The sequence below is a fragment of the Meleagris gallopavo genome, chromosome 1 (genome assembly GCF_905368555.1).
Source record: "Meleagris gallopavo chromosome 1, MGAL_WU_HG_1.1, whole genome shotgun sequence".
Classification (NCBI taxonomy): Eukaryota; Metazoa; Chordata; class Aves; order Galliformes; family Phasianidae; genus Meleagris; species Meleagris gallopavo.
Genome location: NC_139404.1, coordinates 170,982,835 through 171,006,106, shown reverse-complemented (window position 1 = coordinate 171,006,106; position 23,272 = coordinate 170,982,835). Strand labels below are relative to the sequence as shown.

General features: G+C 34.1%; 1 protein-coding gene across 12 annotated transcripts in view; it reads left to right on the top strand.

Annotated features, from left to right (window-relative positions):
• NBEA (neurobeachin) overlaps positions 1–23,272 on the top strand; it is a 469,696-nt gene that overhangs the window by 223,634 nt on the left and 222,790 nt on the right. For all 12 annotated transcript variants that reach the window (XM_085216030.1, XM_085216022.1, XM_085216029.1 and 9 more), the window contains 3 exons: positions 4,837–4,901; positions 17,047–17,155; positions 20,483–20,649. In XM_085216030.1, coding sequence (XP_085072156.1) covers positions 4,837–4,901; positions 17,047–17,155; positions 20,483–20,649 — 341 coding nt within the window. The remainder of the gene's footprint in view (positions 1–4,836; positions 4,902–17,046; positions 17,156–20,482; positions 20,650–23,272) is intronic.

Genomic DNA, 23,272 nt, shown 5'->3' with positions numbered 1-23,272 from the left:
CTAAAGTTGGTACTTTATGTCATTCTATAAAGGTCCAGTGAGAAAGAAAAATGATTTCTATGTCATTGTCCAATCTCAAATATGGCACAATTTGAACGTGTATTTATATTCAAGTGTTGACTTGGGGCTGTTCATAATCCAGAACACGGCCTACATAAAATAGGTCAATGTACATATTTAATGTAATTTCCAAAATCAGAAATGAATTCTAAAGTAATACAACAGAATCTTTGTATCTTTGGTACGGTGTGGAAAGTAAAAAACTTATTTATCGTTTATATTTTCTTTGATCCAGAAGTTAAATGATTTTTGTTTTTGCTTAATGTTTCTCACTTGCTTCGTAGATTCTGGAAGTTATTCAAAAGATATACATCTTGCATTGTCTTTTTAAGCTAAAGGAGTGTCAAATAATTTTCCTGTATTAATTTGTTGTCCAAGTGTGGAATGTCTTCCAGCTCAGTCTTGATCTTCATGACACAACCATCTGCTTCTGATAATCTAACTTTCAAATGGAAACCTTCAGTGTATTCTTTCCATCTTGAAGGGAAATCTTATTTACTTGACTATTCTGTGAGATGCCTCTCCAGATCCCACTACACCCAGAAAGCTAATTCTGTGTTTTGCCTTCAGTAACAAGCAGAATCTCTTCTTCAATATCTTATTTACATCTGAATGATCACAAAACTTGTGTTAATTTATCTAGCCCATCCTCATCAGAATATTTTTTGTAACAATATATTTAAAAGTACATTTATTACACATCAGTGAGATGCTGATCTGAACCTCTTCTGGATAGATGGTAAAACAGGCTGGATCAGAAAATTTTAAGAATTACTTTCTTCATTTTCCCATGCATCTTAGTGTCTTCCCCTACCACAGGTGATTTGAAGGGCAGTGGGTCTGTGTGTACTCAAGAAAAAAAGAAAGATTTCTATACATTATTCCAAGTCAAGAAGATAAAAGGAAAATGAGCCTGCTGAAGGAGAAGTCTAAAACATTCCATATTTTTTTCTCATTTTTAAAGTCATATTCACATAAATTGTATTGTGAAAGTTCCATATTCCTTTTTCTTTCTGAGATTTGGCCAGAAGCCTTCTGGATTCCAATATTCACTGATTTGCCTTCCAGAGGGATGTCATCAGTCACTCTGTATCTTTCTTATTGTGGAAATAGTCATTTTTAAAAAGATGACCATCATAAAATCCTAAAATTGATTCCAAATTTACTTGAAAGAGTAGACTAAAAATACATATATATATATTTTTTTAATAATCTATTAGCAGTATATATGCTAGTAAGGGAGAAGAATATGGGCATAAAATTCCTAGGTCTTAACTCTTTGTTCTCATTTTCATTCCAAGCAATAATAGAAAGTTTTCGGTCTCCAATATCTTTATCTCAATTCTTCCAGGAGTGGGAAGGATAGTCTTATGATCTTAAAACTGTACAAGCTGCTCTAAACTTTATGGGGCTATGTCTGGGAATCAATCAGCTTTTCTGCTCATACCTACTTTTAATGGGCATATTTTTTCTGCAATAAAGAAAAATTTCCTTCAGTCTTTCAGTGTTTCCTCTGAATATTTCTTGCTTGGATGACATAAAGTGAGTTATTTGTGGCTTTAGGAGGCAACATCCACATGGAGTTCAAACTGAAGGTAAATTACATTCATGTTGTGAAATGCAAACACATTTTTTAAAAATTTCCACTTCCATGCTCTGATAGAAGGTAGCCCTTCTACAGCTCAATACAAAACTTTTCTCCAAACATACAAAAGTGTTCAGAGTTCAGTAGAGAAGATTCTTCAAAGAGAATCAATATAACTAAATTGTCAAAAAGTAGCAATGAAAATTCATTAATTGAAGAACTGAGATATCAAGTGGGTTATTGATATCTTAGACTAGAACATTTAATAAATATTCAGTGTGACAAAAAAACAAAAAACAAACAAAAAAAAATACTGTGATTATTTAAGTGCATGAAGTGAAAATTCCAGAGAAGCTGAAACTGATTGAGATTATCATTCCTGTAGGATGATTATTACATTGGATATCTGTGTAGTCAGTAATTGTAGTTCGTTCAGAAACATGCAAAATGGGAAGAAATTTTAGACTTTTTTGAAGAAATTGGAAACAGTGAGATACAGATTTTTAAAACTTTGAGAATCATTATTCATTTTTATGAATTTATTAATTAATTCATGTGTCAGATTCATCACTTGATTTTCAATATTATTAAAAGAATAATAATTTTGTAAAGAAAAATTTCTAATATCATAAGTCAAAAAGTGATTGCAAGCAGAGGCTGATTTGAAAGGATTATATAAACTGAAAAAAATGGTTCTTTTTGGTGTAGTGGCAATTTCAGAGCTTTAAAGAAATTGGATGAGGAAAAAACATTCAAAAGTAAAAATAGTAAGAATACCAGAAAATAAGGAAATCTCAGTTTCAAAGAAGCCTGAATTTTAAGTAGTATCTATAGTATCTAATAGTATCTATGCTGTGTTATGGTTTGTTGTCTAGAAGTTTGCACTTTTTACTGTCATGCCAGTCTTTTTTCATCTCTTCTCATCCTATGCATGGATATTTTTTGTAACTGTATTCACCCTGAACCTTCTATCACGAAATGTGTACAGGCACTTTCTGGATGCAGTGATGTTTTTAGAATCATAAAATCATAGAATCCTTAGAATTGGAAAGGACATTTAAAGGCCATCTTGTCCAACTCCCCTGCAGTGAATGGGAAAACATCAGTATCAGAGGAAGAGAGGGGTCCAAGCTCCTCCTGATGGATAGGAGTTTCCAATATCCTTATCACTTAGGACATTTTTGAGATTTTCGGTGTATGTCTGCATAATATAAAATATTTAGAATGTAACCACAGTGGACAGTACTTTAATTAAATGTCTTGTAGCATATGAAGACAATTACTGGATTATTTTTTTTTTCATTTGACACTATTTAAGCATATAGCTTCAAGTCTTTATTCATTCTTAAAGTGCATGCAGTGATCTGAACTGGTGTTGCAAAAGCAACTTTAAGTTTCTTAGCATTTCTAGATGTTTTAGTGGATCTTTTGAAAAGAAATTGGTAAAAAGAAAACCATATTCCCCTCTGAAAGGTAGAATTCAAATCCCAGGATCATGAATTTGTTAAACTAAATTCTGCTTAAAATTGAGAGGAAATTGTAATAATAATAATAATAATGCACAAATAATCCCTTATTTGTAGATTAAAGGAGTCTTGGAATATATGTCGAGTTCATAGTGAAGGAATGCATGAACCGTAAATCCTGTATTTTATGGCTCTGTAGTATTATTTCTTCCATTAGTTTTTGGTAGAAAGGTGGGCAGGTTTCACACATTTTCAGCATGAATCAATGAGATTTTTCACCTACGGAGACAGAGGGAGAAATTCATTTGCTACTGTATAGATTTCCGGTGACATTTTTGGTACCAGCAGTCCTGTTAGCTGGTTTACATGTCATGCAGTATCTGAGACATTTACACTGAGCAGGAATATCTGACTTGCAAGTAAACCTTCCCCTTTTGCAAATGCAGGTAGGCAGGATAAACAAATGTAATAAAATGGCACTAAGCACCTATGTTCAGGCTGCTGAATCCTTTCCTAGTTGGTTTCATGAAGTAACTGTTTTATACCAGGGAGACTTAATTTCTTTCTAAAACTATATCACTAGACTTGCTTCAGTCACTGGTTTTGGAAAAGAACAAAATCAACACCAGTGAACAAAGGAACTGTTACAATGATTTTCTAGATCTCATTTTAGTGGCTTGAATGCTAATACTCCGTGTTCCCCAATTACTTGTTCAGTGATGGGCTGAGTATGGTCATTCTATGGATTTTTTAACAGCTTGCTTCTGAACCCATCATGAGTATGAGAATGTTCGTTTATTATTTTTTGTTGTTTTGAAATGCTTGACTTGGTAAGGTCTGTGAATTTTCCTGGTGTCAGTAAGAAGCACCCTGCTGATTACAGGCTAGTTTTCACAACAGTTATTTGAGAACATTTCATAATTCTGTCCAAAACTATTTCTCCTGCCCATGTCATGAAGTAAGAACTGGGAATTTCTGTCTGATCTTTTTAGTCCTGGGAAAAATAAGTTTAATGCAAAGTACTTTAACTCTAATTCTCTCTGTCCATTATTGTTTATATTAAGGCTCATTTGAAGTACCAAAATCAGTTGAGAGCATAGAAGTCAAAAAGTCTGTTTATGATGTGTTGAGTATTTTGTCTTTAATCTAGTGGTATATTCAGTAGAAATTATTATATTTTATTACCAATGAAATAGCTTAAATCAGTTTCAAGGGTTTATATTGTACATCGATGTTAGAAGTATAAGACTTTTAAAATCTGATGCTGTTATTATGACATTATTATTCATTCAAAATGGGGAAAAAGACAAAGATTGAACTCAGGGATGGATGGATGGTATGCAGATTGTTCTCTGCCTCACATGAAATGTACAAGATGTAAAAGTGAAACAAACTGAAGAAACTAATGCTTCTGTGCTTTGTTGCGTCTAATAGGCAAAATGTATGAATGGAAAAAAAAAGATTTGTGGGAATTTTTTTGTGTGTTTCCAAGTTGAGGAAACTAAATGTTGGTTAAGGATAACACAGAAAAGCTTACCAGCTAAAATTTATTAGAAAATTTGAATAAATTTTATATTTTAAATGATCATATCATTCTTAAGAAGAGTGGCATTAGATTATGAAGTCCAGCCAAAATTCATGTTCCTTAGGAAAGTATCAGGGTCAGCTTCAGAAATGTGATTTAAAGTACTTGGGTTTTGATCATGTTATATTTTATCTTCTTAGGAATGGCAAAATTCTATTCAGAAGAATGCAGGACTTGCATTTATTGAGCTCATCAATGAAGGAAGGTAATTAATTTTAAAGCTTTTGAAAAAGTAGCCATTTTGCATTTATTCCATTGGGTGATAATACTTCTTCACCATCTGTTCCAAAAACATTGTAAAAAGGCCATATTAATTAAGAGATCTATTGTATCGGTACTTTATATAGCAAATATTTAATTTAGAAATGTACAAATTCTTAAATTTTTGTTTATTGGCAGAAGGAAGTAGAAACTCAATAAACTGTATAGATGTTTGGATGTATTTGAGAACTTAACCACCATTTTCCTGAGCAGCAAGGTTGTTTTATCCAGACAGTCCAGAGAGCCCAATCTGTAAACCCATCTGCTGCTCCATCTGTTTTAGAAGCGCAGCATTTATTGTACAGATGCACATCTTGAGGATTTTATCTATCACTTCATGAGGATTTTATCTAGAATTTCTGGTCTGATTTTAGTCCTGTAAAACACAAGACATCATGTTTGTAAGGTCTGCGTTGCTTTTGCAAATTGTTAAGATACTTTATTACCAATCCTCAAGTACTTTTAATGCTATATGTGTTTTTATCTTCTACGCTCTGTAGTGTTTGTCAGTACTTCCAGTCATCCAGCTGGGCAGCAGTGGGGACTCTATGGCCAAGCTGGTAGTGGAATGCCAAAGACAAGCGCAGCCACCTGTGTAATCTGTGTCATGTTGATTGGCCAGTAAATTAAATCCATACAAACATAGATGTTTTTATAAGAGCAGATGAAATATATATATATGTCTATATCACAGTATGCCCACTGAAGAGATTTTGTTGTTTTATGTGTTTGTCTTCTACAGATAGTATGTCATTACCAATAGCGAAGTATCAAATCTTCTCTTTGTTATAGGACTTTTTTTTTTTTTTTTTTTTTTTGTCTAGCTGGTATCTCAGAGATTGAGCCATGCATTCATTTCAAAAACTGGAAAACATATCCAGTCTTTGAGTGGTGTAAATTATCCTTGGCTCCCTACAGGCACTGAAGTTACGCTACAATTCTAGCAGTTTGAAATGTATTCTTTTCACTGGAAATTCTTTTTGCTAAAAATGTCCATTTCAGTTTACACCATAACAGGGCTCACCAGAGTGAGTTAAATACTGCACATTATTCACTAAATGCTACATAGTGTTAGATTGAATTATTATATTATGTTTTTGGATAGTAGTAGAGAATCTCATTTTTGTTTCTCAACCTGGCTAATGAGGCTAGATATTACTGATTGCTCACTCATGATAAAATGCTCATTCAGAACAAATAGCACATCTGCATATTTTTAGCAATTAAGTATTCAGGTATCAGTGGATCATCTTCAAAATGAGGTAATATTTAAGAACTGTTACTTAAATGCAATCAAAGGACCGTCTAATCAAACTGCCCTTAGACACATGTTCCTCTATATACTTTTGTCATAAACATGTCTTAGAACGAGTGTGTGCACATTGCTAGAATGCTCCTCCTTGCAATCAGCCCATCCGTTTTTAATTTATCCTTTTGGGGATAAAGATAACAGTCTTCTAACTGGAAATTGTTATAAATATTTATTCTACTTAATAGCTAAACTTGTGAATGCAATTCATCAATCATAGCTAGGGAATGCAATTGTGCAACTGTCAACAATTAACAAGACATAAACAGTTGATGAATGTGCAGCTGAATTAAAGTGCTCCCTAGGATAACCTGAAATTATAAACTGGATCATTTAAAAGAATCTAACAAAGGATCTTTATAATTAAAACAAAGCAGGGTTAATGGGATGTAAAATTGCATATAATCGCTGTGCAATAATGATTGAATTTTAAATTATTAAAAGCAAAATGAAGACTAAGAATAATTTTAAGGACTTTCTGGGTAAGGTTTCTTGAACAATAAATCAACAGTTTTGAGCAAGTTTTTCATTTGAAGGTAGAGTGTATGAATTAGGTATAACGTGGTGGGTCATAATTTTAGAATCTTCAGTTAGATGTTTATCTGTTCTGATATGTGCATGCTACAGGGTGATTTTCTGAGCACCTAACTTTTGTTTGTGTGTTAAATCATATGAATACCTTTCTGTTCTTTGACTTTATTAGAAATGTTCTGAAATGAAACATTAAAACTAGTTGTAATAAAACATAACAGTTTTTTAAAAGTCAAGATATTTTTATATCACTTTAATAAGCTGTGTTTTCATTTTAAATCTGGCGCTTCATTAGGTTTGTATCTGTTTTTTCTCATCTTATGCAGTGTTTTCCTAGGAAGGTCTGAGTTATGTATATTTGTAGCATCTAAATTATAAACAATCTAACAGAGCTTTGTTTATTGGTCCTGAATTTTTTCTTTGTATGTTTTCTAAAAAAACCACCTCCAAGTTATATTTTCTCATTTATAAACTAAAGATACTAATTGTTTACATTAGATAGTTATGATAAAAATAGGTTACAATACAGATTACTGTGTTTGTGATTACTAAATAGTATAAAAAAGAATCTGTTATAACAGTTATTACTTTAACTAGAGCTATTAATATAACAGGAGTATCTGACTATATATTTAAGTTATACTGTTAAGAAAAGAAAATATATTTGCAAACACATTTAATTTCAGAGTGTAATGTCCTTGAAAGATTTAGAGCCATGATGCTTATGATCTTGAACTTTGATCTTCTTTTTTTTATCAGTCTCATGTTATTAATATGTTATGTTGAGAGTATCACACATGTCAAAAAATTCACTGATAGCAGCTTAATCAATATTCTCGATTTTCATTAGAGTATACACACAAGAAGAGTTCTTAAATTATGAGCTGGATGCATCTGCACTGTTGGCTGTGAAAGAGGACATGGGAAGAGTTTGTTTAACTAGGAATGATGCGGATGGGAGATGACAACCCACGTTTAAGTGGGCTGATGATGGACAAGATCAAAAGTAAAAGGGTGCAAGGTGACAAGAACAAGAAAGAGTAGGAGAAAATACCTCAAGTAAATATGTGAACAACAGCATACAACCTGAAAACAAGCAGGAGAAATTAAATCCGTAGTCAGTTACAAAACTGCATCAGTGAAATGAAATAGATTTGGTGGGATAGCCAACTCTGCATTGCAGAAATGCTGTGGTGGGGAGATGTGAGTTTCTCAGGAAAGACAGGCAGAGGGAGAGTATCGTTCTATCATCTCAAATTTATAGAGCTTTTCTTTCGGACATATACCAGTCTGATGGGTAACTTGCAGGAATGGACAAACAGAAAAAATAGTAAAGGTGACAACATGGTGTGAAATAACTTCAAACCAGTCATTCAGTGCAAGGGAACCAAAAAAGCCTTTGAGGGAGTATCTGAATCACAAACACTAGTTCTCACGGAAGTCTTTAGCCTTCTGGAGATCTGTTGGGGATATAACAAGGTGGGTGCATGCAGTCAAGAAGATTTCTGGAGAATGTTGAATATAATTTCTTCATACAGGATGAACCAACTGACACACAGTTGGATGTGAGAATTGGGTTTGGATGTGGTAATTAACATAAGCTTTGCCCGTAGTGACTGAAATAGTGGAGTTCAAGATACCAAGGGAAGTGAGAATGGAGAACGAATTAAAAACTTAATAAGTGCAGATTTTAACTTGTTTGGGAAACTGATAGGGAGAATCCCATAGGAGGAAGATTTGGAGGTGAAAGTAGTTCCAGAAGGGTGGCAGACCTTTACGTACAGCATCACACAAATATAAAAACATGTAATCCTAGTACTCAAGTACAAGAGTATCAAGAGACGGATTTGTCTAGTCAGGGAATAAATATATCATGGAAATGGATGCAAAAGGAAATTAAACAGGAAGTAAAAGGTAGGAACTTGATAGAAAGGAGAGATTTAGAATCATTTCTGGGGCTTGTATGGAATGATGTCAAGAAGGCTAAGTCTCGACTGGAAATAGGACATGGAGAAAGTATCAAGGACAACAAGAGCTTCTGCTGCTCCATTAGTAGCAAAAATAGGATGAACAAGCAAAATGTAGCCTGTTACTGAACAGAATGGATGATTTAATGACAGATAATGCTGGGATACTCAATGCTTTATTTGCCTCGGCTTTCACCAAACCTCTGTGTTTTTGGAAAGAGTTCAAGGAGGAGAACTATCAGTAGTGCATGAGGATTAGGTCAAGGTTCTTTGAGACAAACTGTTCCATGCAAGTCCTTGTTACTTGATGAAATATATTGGATGGTAATGAGAGTCTTGCAAGGGTACTTAAGTGTCATGTCTGAAAGATCAAGAAAACTGATGGAGATCAGTGATGCTTTCAGAAAGGCAAATGGTGCAACCATACTCAAAGAAGTCAAAAAAAGGTGGAGAATTGTAACCTTGTCTGCTTGTCTTCTGTCCCTTTGAATATCATACAGTAAGACCTTTTGAAAAACTTCTGACCATATGAAGGAGAAGGTGACTGAGCAGAGTCAATATGGGTTTACCAAAGAAAGCTAAATCATCTCTCACCAACCTGTTTATCTTTTATGATGAAACAAGTAGATTTGTAGACAAGGAGGAGAGCAGTAGAAAGCATTTACCTTGACATCAGCAAGGCTTCCATTCTGTTTCCCACAAAACTCATGTATCATAATTAGAATACTGCAATCTGGATGGGTGGACAACTACATATGCAGAAAAATGGCTGTATGATTGGATTCCAAAGGTTGTGGTTAGCTGGTTGTACTTAACCTTGACGCCTTTGACAAGTGGAGTATCTCAGGGGTCTATCCTGTCTCAGGGATAGCCATTGCAGATCACTATCTGTTATTCTTTCAGATTTAGATTACTCTCCTCAATCTACTTCCATTTCCTTGTCCTTTTATGTTATAACACTGATAAATTGAGATGATTTTGTCCTTTCATTTAAAATGATTTCCTTTTTTTTTTTTTTTTTTTTTTTTTTTTTACAGAATTTCCTCTTTTTAAATAGTAGGAATAATCTGATCGTAATACAAATTTGAGGAAACATGAGACTGTATTTCTTCTTACATTTAAATTATAAGCTTAATTTCCAAAGTTTTATCTCTGTACTTAAGTCTGGTTTCTGCCTGTAGCAGAGAAAATATACACTTTTACATATTGACCTACCTGGACGTCCAAATATATTTAAAATTCACAGACAGACATTTCCTTTTGAACTCTGTTGCACTGAGATTTTTCACTAATTTCCTGGAAAGAGTGGCAGAATGTTTAAAAAGACTGAAAATGTGTGTTTCTTTTAATTTACATGAAATGCTGATTAAATCCAGGATGGGTGGTAGTGAAGACTTAAACTGGATTCTTTCCATATTACCTAAACTAGGATTGTTGTAATTGCAGAAAACTTTCTTGTGGACATCTTCTATTGCAGTTTGGCAGTTCTGATGTTTACTTCCTGCTAAATGAGCTCACAGTCATCATTATTCATTGTCTGCAATTCTTAAACATTCATGCCCAATATTAGGGGGTACATCTATGATGCCACTAGCCATATTTGATTTATGATGTGCAATTGTAAATGGATCTGTAAGAATACACTGAAGAACTCATTTACTAGTTAGGTCCAAGCACACATGAGAAAGAATAACCTTGAGGTTAGGAGACAGTATTGAATCATCTAGGAATGCATGACACATTGTATTTGGACATCATGGGTATCAGGAAGTGAAAGACTAATAGAAAGATGTGCAAAGGACTCCAGTCTGACATGCAAAATCCAATGTATGCCAATCCAGCCAGAAAGTAGAGCTGAGATAAAAATACACATATATATGAAACTAAAATAAATATATATTTATATAAACATATAAATACAATATACCTGTAACAATATAAATAAATATATCTATAAAAATATGTAGATAAAAGAACAAATGTGCTCAGTCTTTTACAGATGAGTTCTGTTGTTGTATGGTCCCTGTCACTAAGTCTGTATCAATACTCCAGCTGAGCTGTGAGATTAAGCTCCTGTCAGATGTGCTTCTTTATAATGCCATATTCTGTACTGCAGCTGTCTTTGCTGTTTAGGAATGTTCTGTTTTTCAATTTTATCTGTATAAGAAAAAATGAAATAGAGTCTTTGTAGTCAACTCTAAGTGATACTGAGTCTCTTATAGTTTCTGTGGCATTTCTGAAACATTAATAGTTGCCCTCTGAAAAGTTTATCTTGCTGTTGTGTTTGTGTTGCAGACCAGTAGTTGTTTTGCGTGTTGTACTTTCAAAATTTTCTCTAGAAAGTTCTTCATTACTGCCCTCTTGCAAGAAATCAGGCCCCTGTTCCAGACATTACCTTCCAAATTTTATGGGAATTTGCTTTCGAAGTACTTACAACAGTACCTCATTTTGTGGAGCTTGGAACTGTTCAAGTAAGGCCAATTTATAGGTACCAAGTTCAATGATAGGTTTCACTTCTTATGAATTCCACTAAGAGTAATAATTGTCAAAACAACTGTGTTTGGTGAAAAGCAGAATATATTGAGGCTGCTTCTTGGAAAAAATCAAGCTGTGGGCATCTGATGAAAGTAAATCAGAGAAACATCTGTTTCCCTGGACATGTGATTTGGCAGAACTTCAGGAATGAGCAGAGGAAGCAGGACCTTAGTTAAATTATAACAAATGTTCATTTTGTAATCTGTTTTGAAAGTTGCTGCTTGGGAATGATCTGCTTTCTTAGTTTTATCTCAGATAAAAGAAACACTGGTAACATAAGCAGAATTGTTTTATCTAGCAGTATAACAGCGAAGAGTCCTTTCTCTCCATGTCTAAGATTATTACAAAGAATAACTGACTACAAGGTAGCAAATTCATCATAGAATAGTTAGCAAAATACAAGTTTTCATACTTCATTTTAGGTAGGTGTAAAAATAGCTCTGCTTGTCACAAGCTATCTTAATTCACATTTAAATGTTTGCAATGATTTTATGATTTTTACACTTTGGGTATAGTCTTGTAATTGTCTCTTTTTCCAAAACTCTAAAAAAATTTGTCCCAGGCTCTGGTTATTTACTAAGTGACTTAGAACGTGGAATTCTACATCCAGCCTTTATAAACCTTGTGTCTGAAACATTAGGACTTCTAATTGTTTACATGTGTTTTTTTCACATCTTGCTTTAACCTATAAAAGTTCTAAAGTAACCTTACTGAGGGAGAGTTGAGGAAAGCAAGCCACGTGGATTTAAAAGTAACTTCTTGCCTACTCCTAAACAACATTTGTAAATAACTCATATTTATGAATCAGCATGTCCTGAGAAATTCTCTCAATCTGATCTCTCATAATCTGAGACTTCAGTCTTAAGTGAGGTACAGCCTGCTCTGTACTTGCATTCCAGCAGACATTGTAGCCTCATCATGATTATTTTACAGCACTGGCATATCTAAATTCTAGTTTTTACTTCCATTTTCCATATGTTCAGCTGGAAATTTCACACCTATCTGTTCAGAAAACTCAGTTTGCCATAGACATGTACCAGGATTTGAGTCACAAGTGACCTCAGACTGCTTTGTTGGTAAATTCCTTACTTCAAGTCCTTCAATTCAGTTTAAAAACAAATCAAGCCCATTTCCTAGTAACAGAGCTTTAACCATGTTCATTTGTTAATGTTAACACACATCAAGCTTGTCTTGACAAAAAGAAATCATAAGTTAATATTTCATCTCTGCCTTATCTTGTAAGAACTACAGCTCAAAGACTAAAAAGTTTTGCTGCTCATCAGTTCGTCTGAGATGAGCTCATCTGAAGAAGGACACAGCAACACATTTGGCTTCAGTTCTATCAGGAGTTTGTGGTGCAAGTGAATACATGGTTGCACAGGAGAAAGCCAAAAGCTTTTCCAGACCAGTTCTGTTTTGATCAATCACAGTTGGATAGAAAACATTATAAAAGGTAAAGCAAGTCTGTGGTGACACTTCTTAGACTGCTCATTAGTCCTGCACGAGGACTTAATGTGTGGAGGTCAGTAAGATCAAAGGGCCAAATTAATTACAGTCTCAAACACTAGTCCATCTAAAGTCTTCCGAGGGTGGCTAATGCAGGATGAAGATTAGAAGAGTGAACAGTGGTATAAATTCAGTCACAATAAATGTTCAGTTGTCAGTAATAAGGAGATGTCACTAAGAAATATGTTTTGTTGCCAAAGTAGTGTAAGAGTGCTATTGTTCTCAAATTAAAGATTTTCCCACTGTTTTGCAAATATTTATGCATTTCTGCACCTCAAAGTCATTCTTACTTGATTTGCTCACTCCAGAACAATACAATGGCTTGGGAAAGATGCAGAGAATAGACATTTCCTCTAAATTGAGTGCTGTATGGAAATTTGTGGATGGAAAACATAGTTGGGCTGTTGTGTGAAATATCAACCAGAATATAATGGATGTATTTCATACCTACACTAACAACATTGCATAACGATATTATTATAAAATATTTACATATTACTTTATATAATGCTACAATATGAAAAACTGAAGTCTTATTCTTGTGCATATGTGACAAAGACTTTGTTCATCTTCTGGAAATATCTGAAGGGCTAAGAGACCAGTCTATCATTGACTTCTTTTGTGTGGTTTTTTGTTTTTTTTTTTTAATTTTTACAAAACACTAGAAAATAGGGCTAAGCGAAAGGAAAGCACTACTCTACTCTAGAATTGCATCAGAAAATATATTTCCACTGAGATGAGGCAGCATAAATGTTACTTTGTAAATATTGCTGAGCATTTGTCTAGAATACTGCTGCCAGTTTTGACTGTGCTCTGTCAGAAAAGGTGAAATTAGTCTGTGACAAGTACAACCCAGAAAGTAATCTCTTTTATGAGATATTATGGTTATACAAGAAATGTTTAAGAGAGTTGATTTAGTTAGCCTAGTAAAATAGGGATAGGTGGAATATCAGGTCATGAAAAAGAACAACTGTGTAAAGCTAAGGCCAGCATTTGTATAAAAATGAAACAGTAAAGATTACTGAAGAATATACATTTGGATCAGAAAGTAAAAGAAGAGTTTTTATCTTCAGAGGGCTTTCCAAAGGTGTGCTAGAGACGAGAGAATTAATTGCATTTCCATTTCATGAACTAGATTTCATGAAAATACGTTTCATAAACTAAATATAGCTTAAGAAGCATATATATGGTGTGGTGTGGCTGCATGTTGTAGTGAAGGAGTGAGTTTGCTGGTCTTTCTCCCTTTGTTTTATTTGCAGTTCTCAAAGGAAACTTTTTTGGTGTATCGATGGCTTTTGATACTACTGAAATATAAGATTTTTCCTGGTTTGGGATCCTTTTTGAGTCATTTCTATTGTTGTTTTTTTTTTTTTTTTTTAATGACTATCAGCAAGATAGTCATAAGCACTTGTTCTCTTGCCAGAAAAGTCTGAGGTTTCTTTTATTCTAATCTTATGCTATGCATGTGATTGAGTTAGTAGGATTCAAAAGTGATGAGGGCATTACTGTGCGTGTTCATAAAGTGTAACCCAATTAAGACAACACAATGAGTTATTCTGTGTCTGTATGAATTTAAGATTCAGTCAGGGTTAGCTGGCTATGATTTTATCCAGGTAAAACACTTCTGCCATCTTTTGCTTAGCAGATAATTTCCCTCTCCTGAAGAAACTAAGCTAATTACCTGGGGTAGTGAAAAGTCTAAAGTATTGAATGCCTACTTTGCCTCAGTCTTCACCAGCAAGACTAGCTTTCAGGAATGCCAGGTTCCATAATCCACGCTGAATGGCTGGACTAAAGAAGGTGTACTTCTGGTGGAATAATACTTGAGCAAACTGGACATTCACAAGTGCATTGGCCCTGCTAGAATGTACCCACAAGGACTGAAGAAGCTGGCAGATGTGATTGTAGGACTGCTCTCTGTAATCTTTGCAGGAAGTTAGAGCAGAAAATAGATGAGTGAAGGGCAAGATAATAATGAGTGCTGCAGGCAATCTTGACCCTGTGCTCAGGCATACTCACTGGTTGCCTTTTACTTTTCATTGTCTTGATTTTGGAATTTTGAACCTTGAGGACTTGGAGCATTTCTTTGCTACCTGAAATTTGTCTCATGTGGTGTCTAAAAGTTGCAGCAACTCCAAGTGGTTCAGGGGTCTCAGTTTCTGGAGCACAAAGGTCCATTAGATGGGTTGGAGAGGAAATCTTTGTGTTCAAGTTTTGAAATCAAGCTAGTTGCTCCTTTGTCAATAATCTCATAAGTTCAAAAAGACATGTGATATAACCTTAGACTGGAGATGTTAAATGTTCAGTTCAAGTATCTTCTCATAGCATCATATAGAATCATAGAATCATAGAATGGCTTGGGTTGGAAAGGAACCCAGGGTTCATCATATTCCAGCCCCCCTGCCACATGCAGGGCCATCAACCAAAGGCTTGATTTGGAACAGACCTCAAAGATTTAGTTGCAGCCTCCCTGCTGTGGGCAGGATTGCCAACCACCAAATCAGGCTCCTGACCAGATTGCCCAGTGCCCCATCCAGCATGGCCAGGGACAGGGCATCCATAACTTCTCTTGGCTACCTGTTCCTGGAACTCACCACCCTCTCAGTGAAAAAAATTTCTCCGACATCTAATTTAAATTTCCCCTCTTTTAGTTTAAAATTGTTTCCCCCTGTCTATCACTAGAGACCTATAAAATTTGGTTTCCCTCCAGTTTCTAAGCTCCCTTTAAGTGCTGGAAGGCTGCAAAGAGGTCTCCCCAGAGGCTTCTCTTTTCCAAGATAAACAAGCCCAACTCCCTCAGCTTTTCTTCATAGAAAGTCCAGTTCTCATTCCAGTCCTCATGTCAGAGAATCTTGTTAAAGTCATAAATGTTCATTTGGAATACATACATCTGAATTCTTAACGTTAATAAAATAGCAAAGCACCTTCAACAGGGTACATTTAAAAATAATTTTAAATTTTGAAGAGGACAGTGGAAGCACCTTTAGTTCTTTAGGCTATGCTTTGTCAAAAACATTTTACTTCTGAGAAAAAAAATGAAGAGATATTAAAAAAAGGCTCATTCAAATCATGAGTATTCATCAACTTGATCCAAGTTGCTTTGTCCTTATCTCTAAACAGAGATCTCAACGTTAATGTCTTCCCATGACACATATCCACGTTAAACATTAACTCAGAAAAAGTATTTCCCTCTTTCACAGGTGTCAGAATACACCAAAGGAGGCAAGAATAGGATTCAGGACTCTCATTTTATAGGTGTAACATCCAATTATCATGCATTTCATTTCTAATAATCCTGACTTTTATTTTTTAATTGCTTTTGAGCATCAGACATCAGCCTTAGGGTGGGGTTGGCTAGGCATCTCATATTCCTAATATAATAATCTCTAAACTTAAGTATGTTTCCCTGATGCTGCAAAAAGGAAAAGCCTAAACCATGTGCCAATTTAGCTCAAAGAGAAACAGTTCTTCCTGATCTTGAACAGACAGTCCGGTCAGATTTTTGCAGCCTGAAAGATACTTCCTCTCTGCTGATTTGAAGTGCAAAGAAATTTTGAATAGAGCAGGCGACCTTAGGAACATAATATAGGGACAAGAAAACAATTGGTTTCATTGTTCCTGTCCAATAAAACATCAGCATTATTAACAATGTAGTGTTGTTTATGTTGCAGCTTTATTACGTGTATCATGGTATTTGAGGTTTTCTCTAAGTGTCTTAATTTAAAGTTTATGATGGAAATTCTCAATCTAATTTTAATCTTTTTCTTTTTTTTAATTTTTTTTTTAATTTTTTCTTCAAGTTTAAGATGTCATAAAAAAATTTGGAAATACTCATTTTTTACTTAAGTTTTTAAAAAGCATGTATTATTTCGCAATTTTATACTTCAACATTTGAATATTTATATTTAATAGTATAATTAGAGTTTAAGCAGTTATCAAATTTTTTTAAATGAGGCTGTAGTACTGAGACTACTGTGAAAAATATACTAGAAATTTACTTCTATAAGGATATATTTTCTTCAATAAGAAATAGCAATCTTTTTCCATGTAACGTGATTTCTTTGTGTTCTTACAAATACTAAAAAAATTTGATTAAAGTTACTCTTGGCACATAATGATTTCACGATAGTAGTTCTGTGATTTTTTTTAATTTATGTTTTGCATTTTAAGCAAATTTGCTCAAATAACACATTTGAAGTACAACAAATACAAAGGCTGATTGTGACTTTTTTTTATTTTAGATTATTATGTCATGCAATGAAAGACCATATAGTGCGTGTTGCAAATGAAGCAGAATTTATTTTGAACCGACAAAGAGCGGAAGATGTCCACAAGCATGCTGAGTTTGAGGTAATCCTGAGAGTTGGTGCATTTCTGCTTTTCTGTTTTCACTCAGTTGTCACCTAGACTGTAACCCCATGCAATAAAGATTTTCTTCTTCCAACAAAGAAATTTATATTGAAGGCATTTCAAAACTAGTTTTTAAAAGCTTTGGTAAATGTCAAACACAGGGAACCGGTTTAATATCTCATCTCTTCACTGAAATTAATGAAAACATTAGCTTGAAGAAATCCCTTAATCAGAATGTCTGCTAAACTGATATGGCAGACTCTTTAACTTCACAAAGAACTTTCCTGATTTATTGCAAATTGTAATGTAAGCCTCATTACTAATTATTTTTGTTGGATTTTATCAACAGTATATTTCAGTTCAGTATGAAAGAAAAACAGATAATGCATATAGGCTTTTCACAGAAAGTAAGAAATATAACTCTTTTGTTAGAATTAATATTTTAGGATATTTGTGGCAGAACATTTTGGATATGCTTAGAATATCTACCTTCAACAAATTATATATTGGGACATTTTGATTCCTACTTTAGCTGCTAGCTAGGAGTCTCTACTGACATTAAGATTCTGTTTACATTGCCTGTTTTTTTTAAGTACTGGAAGAAATAACATAACATCTGGATCCCGTAACTCTTTAACGTCTATAATTCTTTCTCCTTAAAAGGAGCCAGGTTTCTTTTTCTTTTTTCATCAAGTAGTATTGTAATTTAAATTAAATTACTTGAACATGAGGCAAACATACAAAAAACCTATTTCAAAAACATTTTTTTCAGTTCCATACTTGAAATTTTTTTGATGATTCCTTCAGTATTAATTTAGTTCCTGTTTTTAAAAGTGCAAAAATATTCAAACACAGTTAAAATTTAACTTTTGACAAGACTTTATCCAATATAGTTTTGCATTTTCATGCTGCCTTTATCCAACACTTCAGTATCAGTTATTTCCAAATCTGCTTTTTTTTTTTAATACATTTGTATATAAGCAAATATACATACACAAACATAACTTCCTTGTATTTTAATTTGCAAGTCACCTTCTATTAGGATGGAGATAGACTTATTTAGTATTGATGATAATAATCAATTTATTCATCTGTCAGAAAATGTCAACAAGCACTTGGTGGCTAGAAATAGAATCCAGTAATCTTAGTTTTGATGAGGTTTTTATCTCATTGAAACAGCTCTCTTAAATGTACACTTTGATGTACTAGTTCTTGTGCTCCTTGACCTAGCTGAAAAGTGTGAGACACAGAGATATCTGTTGTCATTTTGAATACACATAACCTTTACTTCATCCTGTCAGAGCAGACAGCAGACACTCGTCATATGGGAATGCAACAACTTTATTACCAGGCATATACTGGATATTTCGGACTTAGATAAAATCACATTTACAATTAAGTGTGTGTCAGAGTGAAGTTTCATATTGCCTCAACAATATATAACATTTGATATTTATCAGAGCATCATGCAGTAACCTGAGATGACAATAGAAGATTGAGTTATCTGTTCTTTGAAGAATACATTGAGATGTAAGATCTGTCAGAACTCTAGACAAAATGAGAATATTCAATTAACTTCCAGCTTCTGTTAGCAAATAGGATTTAGAATATTAACTAAATTCTCTGAAGGAATAGCCTTAAGTCAGTCTTATTGTCTGGTAAAGAAACCAATGCATTTTTCATATACAGATTTTTTCATTATTTTTGTCACATGAAAAGGCTCAGCTACATATTTTAGATAAAGACGATAAAGTCTGAAAGTCATAAACTAAAATTTAGTGCAATTTAGTCTCTGCTAAATATGAACCTCAAGTGTACTTAAATAAGGAGATGGTTAAAGTCTGGAAGAATATTTTATATGTTGTCTTTAATAGCATTAGGTATATGATAATAATACTGAACATTTTATTATTCATCCTATCTGAAAGTAGTAAGAACAAAGAGATTTCTGGTAGTTTTCTCTTGCATAATTTTAAATCTGTCATTTTGTTTTAATAAGTATCAGTATAAGTTTTAGGTTTAAGTACATGTTAATTGTTGCTCTCAGCAAATGTGAGTGGCTGTTTTATTTTTACCATTTAAACTTTAATTGAATAATTATAGATGAAATCGCTTGACCCAGACTGCACTGAGTTACTGAGTTACTGCCCATGTAACAGCAAGGGAGACCATGGACCAGCATATAAATGTTATCCTCCCACTATGGATGTAATCAGGGCAAAGGAAATTCCTCCTAGAGTGGTTGCTTCACAGTTAACTTCCATTTTGTTAACCTTTGTAATTGTTTAGGAAGAAAAATGAAAATTTAATTTTACTGTCCAATGAGCTGGTGAAATATTAACCTCATTACAAAGGCAGATCATTGTACTAATTGGTGCTTCTCTCTACAAGAAGATAAATTGAAAAATGAATTAACCCTTTATGAATTAGTGTAGTGTTTGTTCTTTTTCAAATAGATTATTTGAAATAATAGCTGTAACGCAGTGGAAAGACCACTGTTATAATCTTAGCAAATGCTAATGAGATCTGCATTAAATAGGAAGAATGTGCAGAAATAGGAAGAATAAAGCACAATCCACCATGAGTTTTATTAAACTGTAATTGCTTTTTTGTATATTAGAAGATGGTGGTCTTTTCAGCTTAAAGTGTTACAGCAATAAGTATTGGTTAAACCTTCTAAAATGACGCACAATAATTTGTGCAAGCAAAAATTGAGGTCTTTTTAAAAGGTATTCATAAAATTGGGTCTTTTGAGAATAATCTAGCTTTTGTAATTTACTGGTAGAAAATGATACTTGTAATGGATTCATTTTCATGACCATGGCTACATTTACTTCCTTCAGACCTTTCTAAAGGATCTTTAATAGGAGTAAAAATTGGATTTAATTAGCATGGATTTGAGGAAAGAAAGGGAAAATTTACGTTGTTCTTATTTTACACAAAGCATTTGAAGTTGAATATTGTGTTATATATGAAGTCGAAATTATATTATATATATATGTATGTTGTAAATGAGAATGTATGAAAATTTTACAACACCAACCCTTAAGACATAGCCATGATTACATACACACAGAGGTGCGTAGTTAAATGTTGTTCATTGCAATTTGGTTGTATTTTCCATCAATATTTCAAATTCTACATTTGAGAGCTTTTTCATGGATGAAATGTAGTAGTAGAATCATTTAAATTGTTTTGTCCTGTTCATCTTAAAATTACCTTAATGAGCTCATTGGCTATCGATGTAAAGAATTTTAGTAAATTACCACTTTCAGGTGATTCCCAAATAGCCTATCTTTTATCAAGTAGATGTACTTTCATTCCCAGTCACAATGTGCTCAGTACGCCGCTGACAGAAGAGAGGAGGAGAAGATGTGTGATCATCTTATCAGTGCTGCAAAGCATCGGGATCATGTTACAGCCAATCAGCTGAAACAGAAGATACTCAACATACTAACAAATAAGCATGGTGCCTGGGGAGCTGTTTCTCACAGGTAAGCTGGTAGCATAAAATGTGTGGGTTTTAAATGTTACTTCCAAAGTGTAAGAGAAACTGTCACCATATAACTGGAAAATGAATCTGGTAGGTGTTAGAATTGCTAAAATGGATTCTCTGTAATTAGGCATTGCTTCAACTGTTTCTTGAGAAGTCTTCTTTGATACAGATTTACAGATAAAACTCCTCAATAGATTGCTAAAATAATACTTTATTATATTTCAAGTAAATTGTAATGAATATTTGTCAATCATGTTTAATGCAGCTTTGCTAGTGGTATATTGGAAGTTCTTGAGGCTCCCTCCAGTATTATAGCCTCTCACTGAAATCCTCTGGATGAGAGCTTTCCACACAGATATTGAAAGAGGAAGCAGAGGACCCATCTAGCATTATAGTCAGTGTAAGAATAGCAAGCAGAACCAGAACACGAGTTGCTGTGTCCTACTTTCTTCTGTTTATAGCTTTTCTGTGCAAGTGATGAAGTGGTAAGATCCACTGGTAAATCTTAACTCTCCTACAACAAAACAGTAGTTGATACCAGCCATGTACAATGTCCATATGCTTAACACAAAACTTATGTGTGTGCTTGACTTTATCAAGTCTGCAGTTGAACTTAATCAAAGTGCAGCTCAGTTCTGCTGGAGCCTCTGTAAGGAAGTAAACAAATAAAAACAGCGTGATCCAAAATATATAATTCTTATTTTATGTAAGTGATAATGTAATTTTTGAGACTTTAATCAGAACTATGTTGAGTACTGCTTTTAAAACTTGAGTGTATTCAACACAGGGATGAAATGAAACTTCTTCATATATTATACCAAAAAACAAAGCCTTGCTTTTCCAATTCTGAATCACAAAAATAGCTAGTGGCTAAGGTGCTGACCCTCCTCTTGTGGAAGAGTTGGGCTCAAATTGCTCCTTTCCTTCATTCTGAGTAAGGTCTTGAACCTGGGTCTGTCTGCAAAGCCACAGGCTGCCAAGTCTCTTTTTTGTTGTTTGTTTTTTTTTTCATTCAAGCTAATTAATAAATTGATCATTTATTCAAAGTGGAACTGGTCAAACAATAGAGACTGAAAAAGTTTTGCTTCCAAATATCTGATTTTTTATAGTTTAATTTCCTACTTGAATGCCGCTGGTCTGTTCTGAGTCAAACAGAGCAGAACAGAAAGTTCCTCCTTAGCTCTGAAAAAGCTTTTCAGTAAAAATCTGGTTGAGACTGATATGCTGATTCAAAAACTTTTCCATAGATAAATATTTTCTTTCAGGGAAAAAAAAAAAATACACCAACACATTTGAATATAGCTTGAATACATACCTGAGGCTTCAGCTTATTAGAAAAGATGTTGAATAACAAAACAGACATATCAGAAATAACATTTAGTAACTGTCATATATGCTGTTCATTCTTTTTGTCATTGTGTCTAGTTGGTTCTTGTGGTTATATAATGTAAAAAATAAAATGTAGTTTTTCATATTCATCATCCTTGTATCTTCCAAAGAAACTACAATTTCCTGGATGATGTAGGAGATGTATTTTATTTTTAAGGTGGTAGAAAATGTAGAAGTTTAGACTGATAGAAATTCTATAGTGTAACATCACACATATTCTGGTGGTAATTACAAAAAAGACATTTAAAGGATTTTGATATGGCTAATTTAAAGCAACCTGAGTTCATAATGGACACTGGTGTTATTCCTAGCTGAGGCTTAAAATTGTGTATCTGGAGAGTTGAATCTAATAAGTTTAATTTTCAGTCCTTTTAATGTCTGCATTTTTGAATGATGTGGCTCAAATTTGGTTGCAAACACTTTGCAGACTTCAGTCAGATCTTTGCCATGTCACTGGGCACTCACTCCTGCAGGAGACTCTCGTTGGGTCACACAACTCTCCCGTTTTATTTCACTTTCCCTGTGTGCCTGCTTCTCAGTTCCCATTTTGGACATGTTCGGTCCAGCTGTTGGCCTGGTGGTTGATTTTTAGCTGCAAGCTGCTTCTGGCTGTTTAATCTGGAGAAGTGATGAAGCTGTGACAGCACAAGGGTTCCAGAGAGGTTCCACAGTTGCAGGATGCAAGTGTCCTTTCAGTTCAGGTCCTACCATGGTGACTGTGTGATCCGCCATACAAGTGTAACTTCTGTCTTTTGACCTAATGGACTGTATAGAGAAAGAACTAGGAAGGCAGGAGGTGTGGGAAGATGACCAGACAGAGAACATCTAGTGCCTTGTAAATAACCGAGGTCACTGTTCTTGGGCAGATTTGAAAGGTTCCCACTGCAGAAAGGACTACAAAGAGGGCTCACATAACTACTTAGATATAGAAGGCAAAACCTGTTCTTAATTAGACAGTTTCTCCAGTATTTTTTCTGCGATGGAAATTAAGATGAATTCTAAAATTTTACATTCCATTGTCGTACTGGGCAATGGATTCTTGATGTGCAGTTACAGTGTCAGCAGTCATTTTATTCTCTCAGAAAGGAGAGCTACTAAAAAGTTTGCAGACATCTACAACTCCGCAGTGACCGCATCATGTCTGTCAGAATTTTCATGTTTCTGAATGTACCCTAAAAATTCCCTGAGTGGCTCTTGAATCTGTGAACATTCTTGGAAACTGTAAATTAAAG